The following is a 24,911-nucleotide window of genomic DNA, read 5'->3' as shown; positions in this document are numbered from 1 at the left end:
GAAATATTGTTTAACAACAAACCTATTATTTTGTCTATGTATATATTACATTGTATTATTTTCCAATTGTAGATTCTTTGCTTTAGAATTCAATTTAGAATTTTCATAAGATTTGTTTTCATTAGTTTTCATTAAAACAAATAAGGGTTGCATTTCATCTAAATACACAAGAAAATATGCTCAGACTTCTTAGAATAGCATTCATCTCAAGACACAGAAAGCTAAGGTTAATTGGATAATTAAAGTCATTTTTATGTGTTCCAAGTTACTCTAACTGAAAATATATAAATGTATATATACTTATGAATAATTTAATTTATAAAAAAAATTCTGATAGATAAGTCTCTTTTAAGTTCCATTATTACTGTCATCAAGTTAATAAAAATTAAAAGTTGCCAGTTCTATTGGTTTGACCTCAGAGTACCTACATGTCACATGTTTCCCCAGAATGGTGACCTTGATCAAATTCGCCCCACAATGGAGTTCTCCTGACTTCCAGAGCCGCTTGAATCCAAATCCATCTTTGACTTTCTTCAAGTCGTCTGGTTCAAATATTCTCACAACTTTTCCATCAACCTGGATGGAAACTTTGCTGGGTTTCTGAAAATGGGAAAATGCCATTTCTGTGATGTCTGCTATTTTTTTTTAGTAACTCGTATCAATAAAGGCATCCAAACAGAATCAGAAGGAGTCTGGAGATATAAACTACAGTCATGGTGACACAATTTTCATGGATTCTATTGGCATCATTGATCCACAAAATTACTTCATCAAATTATGTAGTTTGACCTATATTTACTAATATTCAAACATCAAATCCATGAAACAATATTGCCAAAAACCTGGGCACCTGTAAAGTGCGAAACGAAATCGAAACGAAACGAAACGAAACGAAATCGAACGAAACGAAACGAAACCAATCGAAACGAAACGAAACCAACCGAAACGAAACGAAATCAAACGAAAGGAAACCAAAAATCGAAACGAAACGAAACGGAATTTAAACAAAACTAATATCAATTTTGACTACATAAAAGTGAAAATAAATTCATTGAAATAAATTTTTGAACCATAAAATATAACTACCTGTATGTTTCAGATTGCCGCTGTAAGTTTTTAAGCCGATTATCCGAAATTTGCAAAAAATTATATAATTATGTAAATAAGTAATGTACATTCCTCTACCTTTTAATGTTTCTAATTTGTTTCATTAAATGATATTCAGACGTTTAGAGAGAGAGAGAGTGAGAGAGAGAGAGAGAGAGAGAGACTAGCAAAGTATATATGCAAGTTTGGGAGAGAGAGAAAGAAAGAGAGAGATAGAGATATGATGATGATACTGAAGGGGACATTCTAACAACAATTTTCTTTCTATCGATTTGAAAAATTGTAAAAATGAAACGATCGAATACAATGTGATTGAGAGCATACTGGTTGGTTACCAGTTTCTAACATATAATAAGAATTGTTGTAGTATGTATAGCATGAATTTGGGCGTCGTAATTTGACAAAATTAACGTACAAGATAAAGAGGTTTTTTTTTTACCTGTGTTTTACCTTAAATCAAACATTATCCCCTCTTTCTCTCCCTTTCACACGCACGCACAATGTATTTGAATCATTTTTACAATATTTCATATCGATATAAAAAAAATCGTGTAGTTGGATTATCTCCGTAAATAATGTAAACGCACTATAACTAGGGTGTACAATATTTGGCGGAATATAATTTATCAACAAGTAGGATGGATTTTATTTAGCGCATTTCTGAATTTACCTTTTTATATACTTATATATTTTACAGTATAATCATCTTTATATTGCACGTTAATTTTGTTAAATTACGACGTCCAAATTCATGCTATACATATTAAAACAATTCTTATTATATGTTCGAAACTGGTAACCAACCAGTATGCTCTCAATCACATTGTATTCGATCGTTTCATTTAAACAATATTTCAAATCGATAGAAAGAGAATTGGTGTTAGAATTTCCCCATTCAGTATCACCATCATCATCATCATATCTCTATCTCTCTCTTTCTTTCTTTCTTTCTTTCTTTCTCTCTCCCCCAAACTTGCGTATATACTTTGCTATGTGATGTCGCTGATAATTTTAAGGCATTTCTCTCTCTCTCTCTCTCTCTCTCTCTCTCTCTCTCTCTCTCTCTCTCTCTCTCTCTCTCAAAACGTCTGAATATCATTTTTATCATTTAATGAAACAGATTAGAAACATTAAAAGGTGGAGGAATGTACATCACTTATTTACATAATTATATAATTTTTGCAAATTTCAGATAATCGGCTTAAAAATTTACAGCGGCAATCTGAAACATACAGGTAGTTATATTTTATGGTTCAAAAATTTATTTCAATGAATTTATTTTCACTTTTATGTAGTCAAAATTGATATTAGTTTTGTTTAAATTCCGTTTCGTTTCGTTTCGATTTTTGGTTTCGTTTCGTTTGATTTCGTTTCGTTTCGGTTCGTTTCGTTTCGATTGGTTTCGTTTCGTTTCGTTCGATTTCGTTTCGTTTCGTTTCGATTTCGTTTCGCACTTTACAGGCGCCCCAAAAACCTTTCAAATAAATAGATCACCATGAACTTAAATGATTCTGCAGTAACACCATTTAGACATGAAAATGAACCAACATAGGTATTTCATCAACAAAAACATCATCTTGGTACAAAAGATCTTTTACCTCCACAATGCCCTGTACTCCTTGCATGGTGATTTCCACCTGTCCTCTGATTGGCTGAGGTGAGCCAGTGGCCAGACACACGTCCTGAAATATATACTGCTGGTCCTTGTATTCATTGTTAGACAGAACCACATAGCGACAGGGGCCTTTTGGACCAGTCACAACTATGGTGTTACCAGACTTCTCAAACTTCCACAAATCTCCCGTGGTGTAGCCTTCTCCATGAAGTTTACTCACCAGCTTATAAGCAATGCCATCTGCTTCGACAGAAACAAGGTAAAATGCAGCGCAAGTATGATCGTCAGCTCCAGAGCTGTTGGAGCAGAGGACAACAAAGCAGCCATGTGAGGGAACACTGTCTGCCAGTACTGTGGGTTCTGTTCCATCCCAAGCTTGGGTCATCAGAACGTTTGACTGCTTCATTCCTGGCTCTTGTAAGACAAGCTCTTCTCTGTTGTGGTACACTGCATAGCGACTGTCACCGGGACCACTCACACTTACAGTGTTACGAGCTGTCACCCCAAACTTCCACTTGTCACCTCCTGACATTAAACTACTGGCCATATAATTCTCCTTCCCACCAGTGCTGATCATGTAGATGGCTGTTACAGGCTTGTTTTCCTCTGTTCCACTGCATAAGATTAAGGTGGTCCCCCCACCATTTTTGGATCCTTCTGACCCATTCACATTGACACACAGATCAGTCTCGTTCCCGGAAGCCTCCACCATAAACCCATTACCGAGCCTGCCGTTCTTGGAATCGTTGGTCAGCAACATCACATGGTTGCTTCCGAATTGCAGGTCTCCCAGAAATCCCCCTTCCTCATCCACAATATATTTCTGTTCTGGGCTGAAGTGCTCCCCTTTGCTGTCCTTCAGATTAGCATGGCTGAAATGGTTACAGTCAAAGCCACACCTGAGGAAGGAGATCCTTGAGTTGCAGCATTTCCCTGCCCCTCCGTAGAAATCTGACGCCAGGAGCAATCCAGCACAGCCTCCATGGCCAGAGTTAACATTGAAGTCTAACTTCGCAAAATTTCTAATTGGCCATTTGGAGTGACCAAAAGCTGTGAGACATTTAAAATTTGCTGGAAAATAATATAAAATACAACTGTAATTGTTGTGAACAAAACATCATAGATGAAAAACTAGAAATATGTCAGTAAGATATGAATGCCCCACCTAATAAATGTAGTACGTTTATAAAAAAAACAAAAACAAAATGCATCTCTGTACAGTGAAATATTGTGAAAGAAAAAATATTTCTTTTATAGTTTGTATCTGGAAATGAATCTTGATGGAAACATTTTGAACAGACTATTTTTAATCCAAAATTAGAAAAAAGTTAAGGTCATATGGAATGCTTTGGTGGAAAGATGCATTTTATCATTAGGAATACAAAACCTAATGAAAATACTTTTTATACCAAATATATTTTTCTAGAAATAATTTTTATAGAATAAAAGCAAAGGGGGACAACTCTTCAAAAAAGGGAAAGGTCATTAATTAGGACATATTCCACTGTTATATACTGATACTTAAATATAAAAATTATGTCCAAGTATACTAAGTATTAAGTCCATACATATCTGTTATGATCCCAGATTCAATGAATCTGGGGCTATTATGGATCAAATACCTTAAGAACTATGAAAATTCATTAAAACATCTCAAAATTTCTTGGTAGCTGAGCAAACTGCAAAATATGTGAAATAATGGTAGTAATGTCAACTCCATGGGGTAAGTGCAGAAAATATGATATTAATAGCTCTCTGTGTTTTAAGTTTTCAAGATAATAGCACTGTCTACAATTTCTTACCAGGCCTTTCCCTCTGAGGTAGGGGAGGTAACTCAGTGGATTCATCACAGACATTATCATTGATTATCTCCCTTGGTTTATCTTCATTTGATACAGTATTTTCCTCCTGTTAAATAAGGAATGTTCACATAAAACATTGAATGAAGCTTAAATCAATTTAAAAATTCATTTAAAAAAAAAGAAATCAGCATAGATACAAGTATGCGTTATTACAGTCCCTGAAACATACTACTTTCCCAACCATCACTCAGCACATTGAGCAGACACTGACCAAAGGTAGATGAAATAGAGAATGTATGCTTAGGGCATACACTGAATGGCCAGCAAATGAAAAATGGTACAAAAAACCCAAACAGGAGTTAAAATTAAGTTTAAATCCAAAATGTAGGCAAAATGATTTACATAACGTGGTATATGGGACACCGGTCCATGTAGTGAAGTACTTCCTGTTGAAATAAATCGAGTGTGATTTTATAATTTTTTCTTTCCTAAATTTGTTACCAAACGTGTAGCCCAATGGGTTGGAGCATCAACTACGAATCTGTAAGTCATGACAACGAATCCCTCTGGGACCTTTATAGTCCAGTCATTCTATGGTTATACCTCAAACTAATTGCAACAGAAATGTTTTTTGTGGAATTCGTGAGAAATATAACGTATAAAAAACATATCAAAAATCGAGAAAAATCGAAATAGGGGAAAGTCGTCAATTTTGACCCCAAAAAATCTAGATTTTACTTCAAATATTAGTCATTCTAGCCAAAATATGACCAAACCTCAAACTAAGTGCAACAGAATGTTCTTCTAGTTTTCCAAGCTGGTTTTGGTGAACTGTTGAACATAAAAAAAATAGAGAATGTTTGGATGAAGGGAAATTGTTAATTTTGGGTGAAAACCTTGGATTTTGATGAAAAATCGCCGAAAACTGGAAATTTGACGTGACTAAAAAACAAAAATAGCAACGGACTAAATTTTAAAGAAAGTCAATAGATCTTATTACAGTTATGATTTATTTCAACGTTGATGAACTGCAAAGTTCAGGAAATTGAAAATTTTGGGTGAAAACTTTGGATTTTGATGAAAAATCGCCGAAAACTGGAAATTTGTTGTAACTAAAAAAAGAAAATAGCAACGTACATAATTTTTAATCAAGCCAATAGATCTTATAACAATGGTGAAAAACATTAAACTATGATGCTTTTTGAAGTATAGAAAGTGATAATTTTGGGTGAAAATGTTAGTATTTTTGATAAAAACTGGGAATTTATGTTTTCTTAATAAAATGTAATTATATCATGAGTCTTCAAATTAATTTTATATATATGTTAAGTGTTTAGATGGATCAAATAAGGACCAATTCGTAAATTCAATAGATCTTATAACAACAATAAAAAACGATTGACCGGAATGATACTTTTTTAAAAACCAAAATATTTACTTTATATGATAACAAAACCATGGAATTGTTTTACCGAAACCCCTTAATTATGCTTATTATGTTTTTGCGTATTCTACATAAATCTTTAGAAGTTGATTGTCACTTAATCGTCCAAGTCAACTGTTTTGCTCGAATTTGTACAACCAGTTACTTTACATTCGCCACAAGCTACTGAACATTCAAGTCCGTTTTTTCTACAAGTACATCTTTTAGTGTCACAGTTTGTCTTACAATTGCATCGAATAATGTTCAGCAATTTAGAGGGAGCTGCGTCCATTGTACACTTAACTGGAACAAGGTTTCCGTTAGCGACTTTCCAACCCCATTCACACGGATTTAGATTGTCCTTGTTCATCCATATTTTCATTAGAAGATAAGCCCTCTGGCTATGAAATGAAGCCGCATTTAATGTTGGCGGCAAAGTATGAATTTGAACGCATGTTTTGTTTGTCAATACTCTTGCAGCAAACTTCCTGTAGCGAAGAACATTCAGTCCTTCATATGGAGCACCATTATATAAAGAGGAAATAATGTTTTCACCAGCAGAAATAACATCATCCTTTGCGTTAGCATTGCACAGTAACTGTGCCTGAGTCTTGAGAAAGTCATGTTCTCCAAATTTCTTTAGGGTCGCTGCCTTACTGACACCGAACATTCTTGAAGTTGTGTCACAACCACTGATAGCATGAATTAAAGGTAACAATGTACATAGCTCCTCACCACGCACCAATTTGGTCTTTAAAATATCCCATATATTATTATGTGTGTTTACTTTTGACACATTGCCGGATTTGAATATCAGCGAATTTGATGTAACGTCCGCATGATGAAGGAGTAGTACCAAAAGATCAGTGTCCTCTCCAAGCAAAACAGTTGGTTTTGTTTTCGCCGATTCGATGGCAGTAAGGGCTATCAATACATCAGCATCGGCATCAACGTGTTTTGTTTTGATTCCCTTTTCTACCACCTTTGCACTCAAGAGATTAATACAGTTTTGCTTATTCTCAATGTTTGCTAGAAACATGTCTTTTTTAGATTTGAAAGGAGTTCTATCTGTGAATGAAACTTTTGTGCCTATGATTCCTTTGGTGCGCCGCTGGTGAGTGGCATCTTTAGTATCTGGACCCGAAGCATATCCATCAAATACAACTATAGCTTTACTGTATTTCCGTTCTACGCTGTCAATGTAACTTTGACAAATTTCACCGAAAGAAAGTCCGCTTTGCCAGTGTATACGATGGAGAAGAGAGCCGCCATCAAGACTTTCAAGCGGACTTTCTTTCGGTGAAATTTGAAACCAACTGTTTTGCTTGGAGAGGACACTGATCTTTTGGTACTACTCCTTCATCATGCGGACGTTACATCAAATTCGCTGATATTCAAATCCGGCAATGTGTCAAAAGTAAACACACATATTAAAATATGGGATATTTTGAAGACCAAATTGCTGCTTGGTGAGGAGCTATGTACATTGTTACCTTTAATTCATCTGTTCATTCTATCAGTGGTTGTGACACAACTTCAAGAATGTTCGGTGTCAGTAAGGCAGCGACCCTAAAGAAATTTGGAGAATATGACTTTCTCAAGACTCAGGCACAGTTACTGTGCAATGCTAACGCAAAGGATGATGTTATTTCTGCTGGTGAAAACATTATTTCCTCTTTAAATATAATGGTGCTCAATATGAAGGACTGAATGTTCTTCGCTACAGGAAGTTTGCTGCAAGAGTATTGACAAACAAAACATGCGTTCAAATTCATACTTTGCCGCCAACATTAAATGCAGCTTCATTTCATAGCCAGAGGGCTTATCTTCTAATGAAAATGTGGATGAACAACGACAATCTAACTCCGTGTGAATGGGGTTGGAAAGTCGCTAAAGGAAACCTTGTTTCAGTTAAGTGTACAATGGACGCAGCTCCCTCTAAATTGCTGAACATTATTCGATGCAATTGTAAGACAAACTGTGACACTAAAAGATGTACTTGTAGAAAAAACGGACTTGAATGTTCAGTAGCTTGTGGCGAATGTAAAGGAACTGGTTGTACAAATTCGAGCAAAACAGTTGACATGGACGATTAAGTGACAATCAACTTCTAAAGATTTATGTAGAATACGCAAAAACATAATAAGCATAATTAAGGGGTTTCGGTAAAACAATTCCATGGTTTTGTTATCATATAAAGTAAATATTTTGGTTTTTAAAAAAGTATCATTCCGGTCAATCGTTTTTTATTGTTGTTATAAGATCTATTGAATTTACGAATTGGTGCTTATTTGATCCATCTAAACACTTAACATATATATAAAATTAATTTGAAGACTCATGATATAATTTAATCTTTATTAAGAAAACATAAATTCCCAGTTTTTATCAAAAATACTAACATTTTCACCCAAAATTATCACTTTCTATACTTCAAAAAGCATCATAGTTTAATGTTTTTCATCATTGTTATAAGATCTATTGGCTTGATTAAAAATTATGTACGTTGCTATTTTCTTTTTTTAGTTACAACAAATTTCCAGTTTTCGGCGATTTTTCATCAAAATCCAAAGTTTTCACCCAAAATTTTCAATTTCCTGAACTTTGCAGTTCATCAACGTTGAAATAAATCATAACTGTAATACGATCTATTGACTTTCTTAAAAATTTAGTCCGTTGCTATTTTTGTTTTTTAGTCACGGCAAATTTCCAGTTTTCGGCGATTTTTCATCAAAATCCAAGATTTTCACCCAAAATTAACAATTTCCCTTCATCCAAACATTCTCGATTTTTTTTATATTCAACAGTTCACCAAAACCAGCTTGGAAAACTAGAAGAACATTCTGTTGCAATTAGTTTGAGGTTTGGTCATATTTTGGCTAGAATGACTGGACTATTATAATTTTTACTTTTCCAAACTTTTTAAAACATATTTTTTGGTCAATACATATTTGTAAAATTAGAAAATTCTAAAAGGTAGCTAAAAGGTATCATTTTTCTTCAGATAAGAATTTAGCACATGTATTACCAAAGAAAAAAATTGGGGGAAAAAATGAGCAAAAACAATTAAAAAGGACTGAAAATGGAATGAATACTCAGAGAGTGAATAAAGGTACACTGAACGAGGTTGACCACTTCTTGATGACACAAAGCAGTTAGTGAATGGTAGGGCAATATGGAGAATAGTGAATGGTAGGGCAATATGGACAATAGTGAATGGTAGGGCAATATGGAGAATGTGTGTTGGAGTACACTGCATGGATACATGGGGAGCAAAATGTGAGAAAATTAATGATTCAAGGACTGTAAATAAGGTTAAACAAATTAAGTAAATTGCTTTAATAGACTTTGTAATTATAAATAATATCTAGGCAAGTTATTAAGAAAACTTTCAATATATTATTGTAGATGGTTAGAAAAAATACTCTGAAAGATTGTGAAAGTGCAGAAAACAAAACTTCTAAATCAATGTGCTATTAACTATTACATTTGCCAATGACAGTGTCAGTGAATTTATTTTTTTTCTAAAAGTTAGCATCCCTAATGAAGTTTCTGAATTTTGTTTTTCTGTTTGTGGGTCAGTGAGATGAACGATTCCCATCTTACTGTCCAACAGTCTAACCTGCTTCTCTCCCTTTGATTTTTCATGAAGTGAAACCTGTCCTGCGGTCCGTGGTTTAGAAGTCGTTTCTGCCTTATCTTCTTTATCTTCGTTCAATGATGACGATGACGCCCACTCTTCATCTTTCACACTTTGAACTGACCCCTCATTAAGGCTGCTGTCATTTTCTTCCTCCATTTCCTCCAGTTGTTGAACGTTTTCATTTGCCATCTGTATCACGTTAGCAACCAAAGCTGCGGATTCTTCTGCTGTTATTTTATCATCCTCTGTCATAGAAATGACACCATTGGATGCTCCACTGAAAGCAGACATGATTGACAGCTGTGAATCCTCTTTTGTGATTGGTTCAATGTTAGAAGAGTCATCAGCATTGACTTTACTCTCTTCTGCAGACAATGGTCTGTCCTCATTCATCAACTGTGGATTCTCATCTTCCATCCTATTTTCTTCCTTTATATCAGCTTCTTTGGTTTCCTCTTCCCTTGATTCCCTTTCTTTGACATCAGACATACCATCAGCTCCAGATAATGGTCTCTCTTCCATAGCTATTTGCAGATTCTCATTTTCCTCTACATTTTCTTCCTTCTTCCCATCTTGAGCCTTTTCTTCAGACAGATCACTCTCTTGTTTGTCTTCTTTGCCATTTGACAAACTACTAGATTTTATAGACACCTGATCCTTAGTTTCCTCTTTAATTACACCATTGCTTTTTACAGACAACTGTGAGTTTTCCCTGGAGGAGGACGGTATTGCTTCTTTTTCTGATATTCCACTTTGTCTTTCTTCTTGCTTTGTTGTACTTGCTTGTCCCGTATTTTGTACTGTTGGATTTTCTGCCACAATACCATCAGCATGGCCTTGGGTGTTGCTGGTTCTCCTGGTTTGGTGCCCTGACCCCGCTCCCTTGGGGCTCTCTACTGTTTGACTGCTTGTTCCACACCCCATATTGATGAACAACTAACTGTAATGTAGTCATATTGATGAACAACTAACTATAATGTAGTCATATTGATGAACAACTAACTGTAATGTAGTCATATTGATGAATAGCTAACTGTAATGTAGTCATATTGATGAACAACTAACTGTAATGTAGTCATATTGATGAACAACTAACTGTAATGTAGTCATATTGATGAACAACTAACTGTAATGTAGTCATATTGATGAACAACTAACTGTAATGTAGTCATATTGATGAACAACTAACTGTAATGTAGTCATATTGATGAACAACTAACTGTAATGTAGTCATATTGATGAACAACTAACTGTAATGTAGTCATATTGATGAACAACTAACTGTAATGTAGTCATATTGATGAACAACTAACTGTAATTCAGTCATATTGATGAACAACTAACTGTAATTCAGTCATATTGATGAACAACTAACTGTAATGTAGTCATATTGATGAACAACTAACTGTAATGTAGTCATATTGATGAACAACTAACTGTAATGTAGTCATATTGATGAACAACTAACTGTAATGTAGTCATATTGATGAACAACTAACTGTAATGTAGTCATATTGATGAACAACTAACTGTAATGTAGTCATATTGATGAACAACTAACTGTAATGTAGTCATATTGATGAACAACTAACTGTAATTCAGTCATATTGATGAACAACTAACTGTAATTCAGTCATATTGATGAACAACTAACTGTAATGTAGTCATATTGATGTACAACTAACTGTAATGTAGTCATATTGATGAACAACTAACTGTAATGTAGTCATATTGATGAACAACTAACTGTAATGTAGTCATATTGATGAACAACTAACTGTAATGTAGTCATATTGATGAACAACTAACTGTAATGTAGTCATATTGATGAACAACTAACTGTAATGTAGTCATATTGATGAACAACTAACTGTAATGTAGTCATATTGATGTACAACTAACTGTAATGTAGTCATATTGATGAACAACTAACTGTAATTCAGTCATATTGATGAACAACTAACTGTAATGTAGTCATATTGATGAACAACTAACTGTAATGTAGTCATATTGATGAACAACTAACTGTAATGTAGTCATATTGATGAATAGCTAACTGTAATGTAGTCATATTGATGAACAACTAACTGTAATGTAGTCATAATGATGAACAACTAACTGTAATGTAGTCATATTGATGAACAACTAACTGTAATGTAGTCCAACACATAAACAACTGACTGTAACATAGTCATAATGATGAACAACTTACTGTAATGTAGTCACAAAAATTAACAACTAACTGTAATGTAGTCATATTGATGAACAACTAGCTGTAACATAGTCAGATGAACAACTTACTGTAATGTAGTCCCAATAATGAACAAATATTACTGGAATGTAGTTACATTGATAAACAACTAACTGTAATGTACTCAAACTTATGGACACTTAATTGTATTGTAGTCCCACTGATGAACAATAACTGTATCATATTCACATTTGATGAACACTTAACTGTATTTCAGTCACACTTTAGCAAGACTCAACTACATTGTAGTCACATCTGATGAACGCTTAACTGTATTGTAGTCATACTTTAGGAAGACTCAACTACATTGCATTGTAGTCACATCTGATGAACGCTTAACTGTATTGTAGTCATACTTTAGGAAGACTCAACTACATTGTAGTCATATCTGATGAACACTTAACTGTTCTGTATACACATTGATCACAACATACATTGTATAAGGAAGTGCAGACGGAATCTAAAGTGCATTCAAACACACAAACATGAGGTAAACAATTTCTACTCTGTAATCAAACATGAAAATTTCTTCTATTGATCATTGGGCAGATAATGACTAAATTACTTAAAGTTTATCTGAGGGTTTTTTCATTGATTTCCTGGTAAGTTTGGTTCAATGAGCAAAATCAAAATCATGGAATTAAATCAATATCACAATAAATATTTGTTCTGTGTAGTGTAAGTTGAACAAAGCTGCTTGTTGTGTCATTAAACAAATATCTAATTGATCTAACCATTTGCCTGCCTTGGTGAATAAACCAGATTGTATTTAATATGTTTTCCTGTACTGAGTGAGTTCAATAATATGATATAATTACTTACAATAATACTTACTCCAATGTAGCAATTCAGTATAATCAATAAAAAAAAAACTAACACAGCACACTTTCCTATCATTTCAACAAATAGCAAAGGCTTTATCAAAATCTTTATGTATCTTTTGTACTGCATGAATATAGTAAATTAACAGACCAAATCATTATTCCAGAAACACAGTGCCAGCCACTAAGCCCATCTCATCTCCCTTTCTTCCTATGAATCAGAAGATATTACAATGCAAGAAAGGTTCCTTGATTTAGAATATAAACCTGATTAAGACAAAATATTCTGAATGAGGTGCTTTTTTTTCAATGGAGAAGCAGTTCATGTTTTAGTACCTGATTCAGAACATCTTTTAATTTGGTTGTAAGACAGTTTATATACACGTCATTGTCACACTGTCCATCTTATTTTTGTTTTTGAGGGTTTTTTTTTTTATTTATGATCCTTAAATTAGTTATATTAAACCTCTTTTATCTCATCTTGTACCATGCGCATAAAGACATTACACAAGCATGTACTTTTTATGTCATAAAGTTTACACCTTACTATGATAATAACACAATGTACCTTACTCCAAATTTAGTGAATTACCTTTTTTCAATGAACAGCTACAATTATTGCTTTCAAATGAAAAGAAAACAGGCCAGTGTATGTTCTATATAATTCTCCCTCACTATGACAGTTAACTTTCAAAGCTATAATATGGCTTAGGCTTGCCGTTATTGTCTGTTATCTTAGTGACGTAAGCAGCATCCAAACAAGTTGCTTACTGGACCAAGGAAAATAAAATAAAGGCATATGATTTGTTATTGTAAATATCTGACAGTGTTATTATTACAGTTGTATTAGGCTATACTGGTACTGTACCAGTTATCGGCTAAGACCAGTTATCGGCTAAACTGAGAGTTCGGGTTTATAGCACGGGACAATCCAAGATATTTTAATTCAGTCGTCTTTTTCGAATAAAGAAAAGTAGGTTTGCTTGAAAACTTTCTTGAATATGTTTTATACACGAGCTTAAACAATCATTGTTTACCGCTGATTTTACATCTTTGCACTTTCAGCAGTGGGGAAAATGACGTAATAAGTTAAAAATAGAATATTACCTCTTTGTGATACGTTATTATATCCCTTCTTTGATTTGACATATAATATCAATACATATAACATGTATAAACAAAAGGAATTCATTACTTTCTGAGAGATTCGTAGCGCAGTTGAACGCCTGATTGCACAATTATTTATTGATTAGTGTACAATTTGGTGAATTACCGTATGATAATAAACGAATAATTTTATGAGTTTTGTTTATAATGTATCACAACCCCGACTACTTTAGTCTGACCCCACAAGGGACATAATTCAAATTTCATTTAGCAGAGTACAAAATCAAAATGTACAGGGATTTTACTATGTTATTATCACGAAGCCGATAACTGGTATAGTAGATCGTAAAAACTCGGCAAATTCGGGCCCTGATAAAAATCACAAAACAAGATGTTTGCGGTTCTAAAAAATTATATAAACTAACAGATTGATAAATAAGGAGTTCATTATTTAAAGTATGGCAATTTTTTACCAAAAATATCAAGAAATAAGAAAATACGAAAAGAAAACATTAAATTTTAGCCGATAACTGGTACAGTGCCAGTATGGAGTAAATTTTATCGCATATTTATCAGCAGGAAATGCTTACTCCTTCTAGGCATCTATCTTTTTAGTGGTCCGTGTTGCTCTGTTTAGAATTTGTATTTCGTTTTATGGATTTTTGAGATTCTTGACAGTTTGTTATTGTCATTTTTCATTATAAACCTAGCAGTGAAACATCCAATTACCAATTATTGATGAAAGTTATGATATGTTTTGAGTCTCATAAATTAATGTAAATACTATAAACGTGCTTCTCCAGAAGTAAAGACAGAGCTTGGTTACGAAACATTGCGATTGTTTATTTGGTATTGCAAATTAATGTATCAAGTTTCAGTTCTTTAAAAACAATTGCTGAAATGAAATTTCTCAAAGATTTTCATTTTACAAGAAATACTCACAGAAAGACCGATACAATAAGTCCCTAGTCTTACAGAAGAAATTGACATAAAATAATATGCGTCTTTGACAGGTATTTTGCAAGTATCAAATTCTGGGAATGTGAAGGGATAACTGAAAATCCCTTTATAGATTTAATTTCGTGGCGAGAGAAGTCACGCTAATTCAAATCAAAATAGTTCTCTGAATCTTTATTTAAATCTCCCAACAAAGAGACTAATCTGTGTTATTTTCTCTTTATTTTTTACCTGTTTATACCTGGAGTACGTACCTTTTCACCAATCCATGCTAAACCTCCTTTCACAGAAGAGTAATTATTCAGGGAGTTGTCATTATTTTTGCAAATTAGGGGTAATCTCAAAATATAGTTTTACTGCGAGATCGAGAGTTATGGTACGATACTGATTTTGAAAAGGGGATGCTAATATTTAAACATTTTATTTACAAATATTTTGTCATTTCTAATCATGGAGGGGGAGAATTTATGAATTCAAAGGATTATCAATCTCCCGAAATATTTTTTAAATTACAACAATTTAAGCAACTTAAAGTTATTACATACCGTAGGGCAATTTTAATAACAGAAATGTAAAATGTTTTTATCTTTTTCATTGGTATTTCACACTATGAAAGCTAGACTGAATAATTTTGGGTTAATTCATTTCTTTTTTACATTATAAATGTATTTGATCTATACTGGTAAAGACAGGTATCTACAAATTATTAAAATTAATTAAGACTTGTAAAACTTCTTCCCTACGACACGCAGCAAAGGCCTAATACAAGTATTGAGATATTCGATGAGGAGAGGTTTTAACAAGTCTTATTTTAAATAGATTGTAAAGAATGCATGCATGTATCGCATTTATTTTATGCTTCTGCATGAAGATTACACCAAAATTCAACAATAACTGTATTTCAATTGTTGATATACGGGTGCATTGTTATGAAAGAAAAGTTGAAAATCTTTTCACGTATATACATAACACTTCTGTCCAGTTAAATTTTCATTATAGAGATTAATTCCCATTCTTCTTTTCTTCATTTTTTTCTCGATGATTTCCAAGACAATTGATAAATAAAATGTCAACATATATGATGGAGTCTTTAAATTCGCGTATGTATATTTTTAATCATATCTTTGTTTAGCTCTTGGTGCTGTGTTATTTTCTTTTTCTTTCATCTATAACGTGTGTGTTTAAAGTGGCATATAGGCCCGACGGGACAGGTGTTAAATTTATGCTTATTACTGTTCATTTTCAATTTGAAATTTTATACACGTCATTATAAATAAATAAATAAATAAATAAATAACTTACTTACTTATTTATAAATATGCTGTATATCAACAAAAGAAAATGTATACCTGGAATCAGTATTCAGTATAATTGTCAACTAGTAAAAGTCAATATCTAAACGTTCAACCTATATACCAGTAAGCAAAAACACATTCTTTAAATAAATAGTTTATCTTTTTATAAAACTGTTTAACAAATTAAATGTACACATGTATATATTTCACGCGTATAAATTCTTTGCTTGGCACACCAACAAGTTTACGTAGGTAAATACATGTAGCTATTCCAATATTTGCTTTCAGGTACTTCAACAAAGATCAGGTCAAATCGTAATCATCAAACAAATCACAGTGAAGGCCGCTTAAATTATTTTTAAGACACAAGTGGACAAACACTGGCTTTGTCATAGAACCATAAGACACTGTCTCCTCAAACCCTTCATCGTCTGCTGCAAACACATTGCGTCTGCTACTTGATGATGTAGCATCTTGTAGCACGTGATCACCAGGCAAATTCACTACTCTTGTTGTTCCTAAGCTTCCTCCATAGAATTTATTTTCCTTTTGATTTTGTTGAGTTGCTGTTGGCAACTGTCCATTTTCATTGAGTCCCAGTTTCTTTAAGACACTTGCTTCCAGCTCAGAGGAGCTGTTTCCGGATGCATCCTTCGTTGTTGCCTTTTCCGTTTTCTTGACATTTTTAACATGTATTTGAGACATCTCATTTTCCGGTCTGTATCGCGTTAACCTTGACCTTGTAGCCCGGTTGCCATGACTCTGTCGCGGCCTGAGGGTAGCAATTCCGAAAGTAGGTCTCGTGGGGACCGGTCCTGGTCCTGATGAACACGTGACTGTTCCTGTTGAACACGTGACCATGTGTTGTCTCTGTGACGAAGCAAGAAACCTGTATTGGTATTTCCTCTTATTGCGTAATTCGTTTACGGGAATAATTAATGTATAACTATTTTTGTTGTGTATCGGGGACGAAGAGTTAACAGGTTAGGTTAAAATAAAGGTTTGTAAAACGAGTCATGCTTGCAGGAATATCTAAATCATATTAAAGTATAAGTAAATGTATTGAAACTATGTACATATATGAGTAGTAAAAACCGTTAAATAAAAGACATCAAATACATGTATATATGTACGATGTCAAAACAGTACGTCAGTATCTAAAAATACCCACTGAATTCAACGGTCCAATCTACATCACTTATAAAACAGTTAACTATTTAAGGTCTATATGAAGATTTCCTGTATATAAGGGCAATGAAAATTGTTTAACTTTCCCGCTTTCGCAACCTTTATCTTTATAAAAGTTGAAGAAAATAATTTCCCACACGAAAAATATGACCAGAAAAAAGAAAGGAAAAAAAACCGGCAAAAAGTTGCATGTAAGTAAACAATTCTTTTTTAATTCCTCGTTTTGCAAAAAGTATATTATTTTTCAAAATTGTGTCATCAACAAAATACACAACGGTGCAGTATTTAATTTTTCTAACTAGCACGTGCTGTTCAAGAACACCTTTTCCCCTAAAAAGGGCTTTAAGCATAGTAAACTTGACATACACATAATTATAATAGAATTTTTTTTTACAATCAATCTCCTGAAAAAAAGTAAAATCTGTAAAACACAATGCGATCTACTAACCAGATAACACGATCCGTGACTGGGGGGTGGTATAACTGACTGCTTTATCATTCCTATTCCGTCCTGCTAGAGAATTCTCTACTACTTAGTACTCACCCTGGTGGTGTACAGTCGGTGGGCCAGGAAGTCAATGGGATCCTCGGGTCGCGCAGCCGCAACATCCGCCACAGCAGACGACAGGATGTCCCCCAGTTTCTCCCGGACGTACTCACTGTAGCGCTCCGCCTCTGGATGACAAGACAGTCAGACAATGCAATGCGTAGCTATACATATAACATTGATCATTAACCCACGACTTAAATTCATAATGTACATGTACAATTTTATACAGTGAACAACACTATTGTGAAGGAAAAGGAAATATCGTCATATATCATTAATTTTGAGAAAATAGAATATCGATTTATCAGAATTTATCAAATTGTTAAATAGTGTTTTTTTTATATGCATATTTTTAAAAAAAAATATAAATTTTGACAATTTTTTCACATTTCTAAACGTGCATGTATTCATTTTTTTAAATACTTTCTAACCATGATTAAAGCAAAACAAAATTACTTTTTACATACGAAAATCGGGTTATTGTTTATCTAAATGTTTATTTGAATGTAATAATTTTAAAACCAACACACACATCTTTACACTTTCACAACCCTGGGTAGTATCGAAATATATATATCGGTTCTTCGTTTAATGTACCGATGTATCATATCGACTACTTCTGTATCACGATACATCGATGCATATCGCGATATATCGATGTATTGTTACACCACTCTGATCAATCAAACTACGAAAATAACGGTACGTTCTACGCGTACATATTTGTTGTTGCTAAACGTACTGCTGCTGGTCTTGTATGGGAAAATGTAAATTATAAAACAAGACCGTAACCCAAGGACAAAGTGTGTGTGAGCGGGTTTAGATCCGGTACAGAAGGACAAATATTTACTATGTTTACCAAATCAATTCAAATTCCATCTCCGCTAGCCAATCTGGGGTTAGGACTAGCTTTTCGAGTACATGTAATCAACATTAGAGCCTCCATGCTATAAATAAATGGGTTGTTTGAAAAGTTTGACTGATATCTTTTTTTCTCTCCTTTTTACAGCATTAATATTACAACTATAATATCTTTTCCTTACTATTATTATCTTATATTTTGTTTTTGAGGCAAGTAACCACTGCTTAGCATTATAATAAAAGGCATGTAATTACATGAATATAGATTTTGCAAATAGTTATCAAAACAGATATGCGTGAGTACGAGTTAGTGTGTTTGTACTGGTTTGTGCTGGTGTAATTATGTGTATTTCAAAAAAATAAAAAATAGATAAATTTGGGCTTCGAACATTTGACAGCGTTAAAAATATACAAGATAAAGTTCATAAACCCAGATCTGTACAAAAGTACACTCTTCTGAATTACACCGGACAGGGACATAAATTGTTAACCGTTTCTTACAAAAAAATAATCCGCATATTAATAGAGAATAAACTTGTTCAATTATGCAGATGTACAAGATATACTATAGATTGCACATGTAAAAACAAAATCATATAGATGCATGTATTTAAAAACTGTAAATGTACTTGAATCATATACAAGTAATTATGGAGATCATATCGAAGTCTTATCGTAGATGATTCAATAGTTAAAACTGATTGCATTTAAATTGGATATTCTATGAAAGTGCAGGAACTTCAACATTTTGATTTTAAACCGATTTCTCAAATACTAGTACTTTTCCCCCCTATTAATTCAAAATAAAGTATTAGTGCACATGCTCTTGGGCATGATCTAAATTATAATGTGGTTGCTTTCAGACAAAGGCAGATCGAAAGCGGCATTTGCAAGAATCCTAAAATTGGGAAATTCTGTTTATTTTTAATTTAATTGCCAATAAAATGCATTTATTATTTAATGCCTGATTTAATTTTTTACTACAGTAACACTATTTTTGTCATACTGTAGTTTTGCTCACACTTATAGATAATGAATTTAACAAATATTCCACACCTGTATAATAAGTTAGCAAAATCATGCACTCTTTTTCCAAATCTGTACATGTCATGAAATACCCCTCTGGCATACCTTTAGCATGGATACGTTATTTTCAAAACATATGTGCAACTGCTGTCTCAAAATCTCTGTAATAGTTTATTTTTTTTCGTTTCGATTGTTTCGTTTCTTTAGGTTAGCTTTGTTTCGCATTGTATTCTTGTACCCAAGACTTAAATCATTAAAATTGTACGCAGTGAATTTCATATGGTGTTTATATTAGCTTCGCGTTTATGGTCTGACATATTAAAAAATTACAAGGAAAATTTAAGCCCATAAGCCAAGACCAAAACGGGCACTTGCTGCTTAGAACAATGGATGACAATTCACCAACTTTGTACATTAGATATGCACTCCCTCTATATATATATATGTTTTGTGGAATGTAATAATAAAAGCGTTCCTACATAGTGCATAAGTTTAAATCATAAAGGACTTTTCTCTACTTTACATTGATATATTTTCTTTGCATGGGCAGTAGGGTTTGAACCCGGGTCCGATGGATTTTAACCAACACTTTGCCGATGATCGACCGATGTTCTAGAGTGCTCGTCGGATTTGTAACGCAGGGGACCCGGATTATTCCAATAGTATACGCAAGGTTACACACTATTTCCCTCAAGTTAACAAAAAATTCGACAATTCAGGTAGCTAGATGATCGCATGTTTCAATGTGAGCATTTAGTGCACAGCTTTGACATCTGTTGGTTTATGATAAACACGTACGCTTGCAAAGAGATACGGTGTGCGCTCAGTGTCGTTAACTTGATATATAAACCGAGGACACCATTAATATAACATACCTTCTTTTACTTTATCCATCGTGCTTCACTTTGTTGTTGTTTTATAAGTGCGCCTTTCCTATTGGTTGTTGCTACCAATAAAAGGGAGCAGTCCTTAACTAAATAGTATTGTAACCGATAATGCAATATAATCAACGTTTATGTCACTTAACTTTGTATTTATTCTACCCTTTATACAGTTGTTCTACACTTTATGAAGTACTTTATTAACTTTCTTAGAACAGAAACTATTTTTTGGCTGTTCGATAAAATTCCAGTTTTGAAATGTTCAAAACACGAACCTTTCCGGAATGAAAATTGATACCATTCTCTTTTTAGTGTGAATAACATCATTTCCGGTAAAATGGTGATCAAAGTCATGTTATAAGTTCTTGGTCCTAAAATGCAACAAAATGGGACAGAAAACATCATCCATGGCACGAAAAGTGTCACAGTCAGTATCATCAATGTTTGGTGCAACGGGTGATGACAAGGATGGAGCACACCACTCATCAGCATTAGCGATAACGCCATTTATATACACTAAGAAAGGGTACCTTGGAATTCACATAATTTATCTTTATATCATTTTTTGACCAGATTGCATATACAGGCACAAAATTGTTTGCTTATTTAAAAGATTGTTATTTTATTTGAAATAATATAGTTACTTGTATTCTAATATCGTTTATTTACAATTATTTTCTGCAGATCAAGGTTTTATGATGAAGATGGAGACCTTGCCCATGAATTCTATGAAGAAAGAGATATAGGTGGCCATTCTATAATGGAACAACACTGGCGAAATCTGACACCAGAGGTCAGTTCTACCTATTTTAATTAATTACAGAAATATTTATAAGCAATTTAACTTTGATGTCATACAGTCAAATTTACATATATCTATATCATACGCAAGACCAATTAAAAAACCTTCTGATCGGAGATTACATTGCAAAGGTACATGCATAAAGAAACGGGGATTTGGACTCCCAACTGCTATTGTTTATCCACTGTATTCAAACAAACAAAATGTTTCAATTTATCTGTTCATTTGTGTTTTTATAGTTTCTTCGTTCAGTTACTCTGTCTTTTGTTAATTTTGTTATTGTTGTTTTTTTTTTCTCCAGGGAGAGGTTAAACTTCGCATTCCAAGGCTCCATGTGGATTTCCCTGTTGTTATATGTGAGGCACCTTATTCAGGTCCAGGGTAGTACCGCTTCTGAAACATGTGAAAATTTAAAGACTTCATCATTAATGTGAAGATATTGACTTATTTCCTTCTGTTGTGAGAAGTTGCTTAATAGCTGTGTTCTACTTTTAAATCAAATATTTACAGCAGTGTACATTAAATATTTATTGCATTGTACATTCTGTATAAACTGCAGTAAATGTAGTAGCTTGTCATGGAAGAAAAGTTAGTGATGTACTGTAGTTAGTTGAGATTGCCAAAGAGAAAGGTGTCAGTGTAAAATGTGTATAAATATGTGCGAGTACAAAATGTTTTCAGGTATTCAATGTACATACAGTATGTATATAATACATCAAGTACCTACAAAGTTGACAAGTTGTGATTTGTGAAATAACTTGGTATGTTTGTGCATGATCACATACCGTTATCTGTATGTCTGTAATACATGTATATATTTATTTTATATTACATGCAGTAGTATGAATGTTATAGTTTTTTTTTGACGTGTGAAAGTGTGTACTGGTACATAAAAAGAATGTTTATTCATTGTACATTTTGTTTCAACAACACATTCGCTTGGATTTGCAAATTCCTATACAGATTAAGATAAAGGGTGTTAGGTAGATTTACAACTGTAATATAAAGTAAAATGAAATTTGATCTGCTGGATATTTCTATATAAATGTTAATATCACAATCAAGTGTTATACTATGAAGCTTCTAGATCTAAGTCTAAAGAATCTTTGTTCTTGTGGTTGTTGCTTCATCTATAGTGCATAACAAGGATGTCAATCTTTAAATATACTGTAAATTTATAATTAAAAGCAAGGAATTAATATTCGAGTAAAATAGTGAGAACCTTCATCTCGCGGATTCTAAAATCTTGATTTAACTAAAAGAAATTCTGAGAAAAATTCTGCATTCGCGATTTAATGAAACCGTTGAATTGCGGAATTATGTACTCGCGTAAAATAAGGAATATACAGAACCTGAATCTATAACCTTTGTATAAGAGGCTGATTTCTATTTGCAAAAATGTGTTAAGAATTTATTATGGAGTGATTGCATTGGGTTGAAAAGGCTGTCAAATGAAAATGTAGAAAGTGAAAGAGTCTGTAATTATTGATGTTACAATTTAATCGATTTTAAGACAATTTTTTTTGGTCACTTCTGTACAATTATCTTTGTAAGGCACTGGTCACTAGTGTACTAAGTTCCAGTACTTTTCCTGTTGTATCTTGTTTTAATATGTACGTGTACATTACCCACGAAAAATGGCTATGGTACATCTTTATCTTAAATACAGAATTTATGGTCAGTATTTTATAATTTTTTCTTATCCTAATGTGTGACATTTATGTTAACTATTTAAGTAAAAAAGCTACACTCCAGTACTGATTAACAAAACAAAAAATTGAAAGCATTAGACTTTGAAGTCTTTTTTCTGTATACGGCAATAAAATATACACTGTATATACTATTTGACAACTACTTTAGAAAATTTAAGGATAAACAACTTTAATTTTATTAGAAACAAAGTGTATACAATTATTTGGAATTAAAAAATAAAACAAAGTGGCTGCTGACAATGAATATCAATTGACTTTTCAGAGTTATTCCCCTTTAGAATCTCTCTCTCTCTCTCTCTCTCTCTCTCTCTCTCTCTCTCTCTCTTAGCTTTAACAAATAATGAAGCAATGTTAAGAATATCTATGTTACAAAATGAATTAAAACCAAAAGAAATTCAAAAATGTTATTAAGGAATTTAACAATGTTTGTCCAGCAGAGTTTATATTGAGAAATACAAATATGAAGTTTGAGAGATGTATAATATGTACATGTAAGACTTTTGAATAGATAAGTCCAGATGGTTAAACCTGTATTCTTTAAACAGTTGATGACCACCCCCATTTAGAGTCATCTTGGAGTTTTCCAAGGAGATCATGGCAAACAAGCTTTTTTATATTGCATTTTTTCAATGAATAACAAGTAGAAAAGTTAACATTAATCAAAGATCTAGTTGGCTTTAAATTTTAACTTAAAGACCTTCCTTTAAAGATTTTTTGAATAAATAAAACATTTAATCCAGCTTGCCATTCACTTTCACTGTAATAAGTATAGATATCTGTTTTATGAATTATAGAGAATCAATACACAAAGTGAACACAGTGTTATCAGGACAACAGCCTGGTTGCACAACAAGTTTGTTCTCCCCAAGATAAGTGTACGCCGAGCGCTATATGGCTATTAGCTCAATTCTACTTGTGTTCTGAAGTGCTAAAAATGTAAACATGAATCCGACAAAAATCAATCAAACGGCATCTTTATGCAGATCAATTAATTCTATAATTAATGGCTTAAAAAAGACCTCGCAAACAAGACAAAAACCATCATCTATTACCGATTTAACAGAATTACAATTGACCCCATTGCTGATATTGATTTGAACTTGGATCAGCTGATAACCCGGTATTTATCCCCTCTCTTATGTAAAAAAAAAATCATAATTATATATTATTGCAATATTTTTGAAGTATGTAGGACATTGTACATTACTTTCTGAGATGGACTTGAATGAGGCTTTTGAGGGAAACACACGGGGCTAATTGATCCAAAGGAAGGAAAAGTATCAGTAATCAACGATTTAGAAAAGGAATTTTTGGCAAGGGTTTAATCCTGGCATTATTAGTAATAGTGAAATAAACTGTAATAAGTAACTAAATTGGCTTGCTAATTATTATCATATTAATAGATGTATATCATAATTACTCTAGAATATTTTATAAGAAATATATACATTTAAGACTCGGTATTGAATGACTTATGTTCACAGATCTGCATATGTAAATTAAGCGTGTCAGGATAACAATAACAATATGAGTAGACGACTAGGAGTTATTTAACATTCTTAAATGTTTGCCTGACAGTTAAAAAGAACAGCCAGGAAATGTAAGGGAGACTATCCAACATATAAATTCAATTATAACTGAAGGGGACAATTTTCAAGAACAAAGGAAATATATACTATTGATATGGTTGTAAAATGATAGTACAGTATTAATTTTACTGACAATTTAATTGATATCACTATTAACTAAAGGCAACTGGGAAGATCAACAACAAAATGACAGCAAAAAAACTTAGCCATTGTTTAATCAGGTGAAAATCATCAGGAATCTCCAGATAATTAAGCTATGAATATCTGAGTTATCTAAAACT

The 24,911-nt window shown here is 33.0% G+C and overlaps 3 protein-coding genes across 6 annotated transcripts in view; 1 reads left to right on the top strand and 2 right to left on the bottom strand.

The window, feature by feature from the left end:
- LOC105326231 (uncharacterized) overlaps nucleotides 1–15,045 on the bottom strand; it is a 36,701-nt gene extending 21,656 nt beyond the window's left edge. The window contains exons 1-5 of one of the 3 annotated variants that reach the window (XM_066081083.1): nucleotides 14,981–15,045; nucleotides 9,570–10,530; nucleotides 4,525–4,630; nucleotides 2,706–3,793; nucleotides 429–600 (exon numbers count right to left, since the gene is read on the bottom strand). In XM_066081083.1, coding sequence (XP_065937155.1) covers nucleotides 429–600; nucleotides 2,706–3,793; nucleotides 4,525–4,630; nucleotides 9,570–10,514 — 2,311 coding nt within the window. In that variant the 5' untranslated portion in view covers nucleotides 10,515–10,530; nucleotides 14,981–15,045. Of the gene's footprint in view, nucleotides 1–428; nucleotides 601–2,705; nucleotides 3,794–4,524; nucleotides 4,631–9,569; nucleotides 10,531–14,711; nucleotides 14,734–14,980 lie in introns of those variants that run through there. The other 2 variants (XM_066081081.1, XM_066081082.1) reach the window with 2 other exon arrangements.
- Nucleotides 15,046–16,159: 1,114 nt separating this feature from the next.
- LOC105348949 (uncharacterized) lies at nucleotides 16,160–20,642 on the bottom strand. 2 transcript variants are annotated; one of them, XM_066081085.1, is made up of 3 exons: nucleotides 20,522–20,642; nucleotides 17,754–17,884; nucleotides 16,160–16,891 (listed from the first exon to the last, which is right to left on the bottom strand). In XM_066081085.1, the coding sequence occupies exons 1-3, from the start codon at nucleotides 20,538–20,540 to the stop codon at nucleotides 16,325–16,327; spliced, it is 717 nt and encodes a 238-aa protein (XP_065937157.1). In that variant the 5' UTR covers nucleotides 20,541–20,642; the 3' UTR covers nucleotides 16,160–16,324. The 2 variants fall into 2 exon arrangements, with proteins under 2 accessions (XP_065937157.1, XP_011456873.3); XM_011458571.4 differs by lacking the exon at nucleotides 20,522–20,642 and having other exon boundaries at nucleotides 17,658–17,789.
- A 198-nt stretch (nucleotides 20,643–20,840) lies between these two features.
- On the top strand, nucleotides 20,841–23,165 carry LOC105348947 (tumor suppressor candidate 2). The gene is made up of 3 exons (XM_011458564.4): nucleotides 20,841–21,053; nucleotides 21,212–21,320; nucleotides 21,631–23,165. Exons 1-3 carry the CDS (start codon nucleotides 20,914–20,916, stop codon nucleotides 21,712–21,714), a joined length of 333 nt encoding a protein of 110 aa, XP_011456866.2. The 5' UTR covers nucleotides 20,841–20,913; the 3' UTR covers nucleotides 21,715–23,165.
- Nucleotides 23,166–24,911: the final 1,746 nt, after the last annotated feature.

Source organism: Magallana gigas, chromosome 4, assembly GCF_963853765.1.
Source record: "Magallana gigas chromosome 4, xbMagGiga1.1, whole genome shotgun sequence".
NCBI lineage: Eukaryota > Metazoa > Mollusca > Bivalvia > Ostreida > Ostreidae > Magallana > Magallana gigas.
This window is presented reverse-complemented; position numbering and strand designations above follow the sequence as displayed.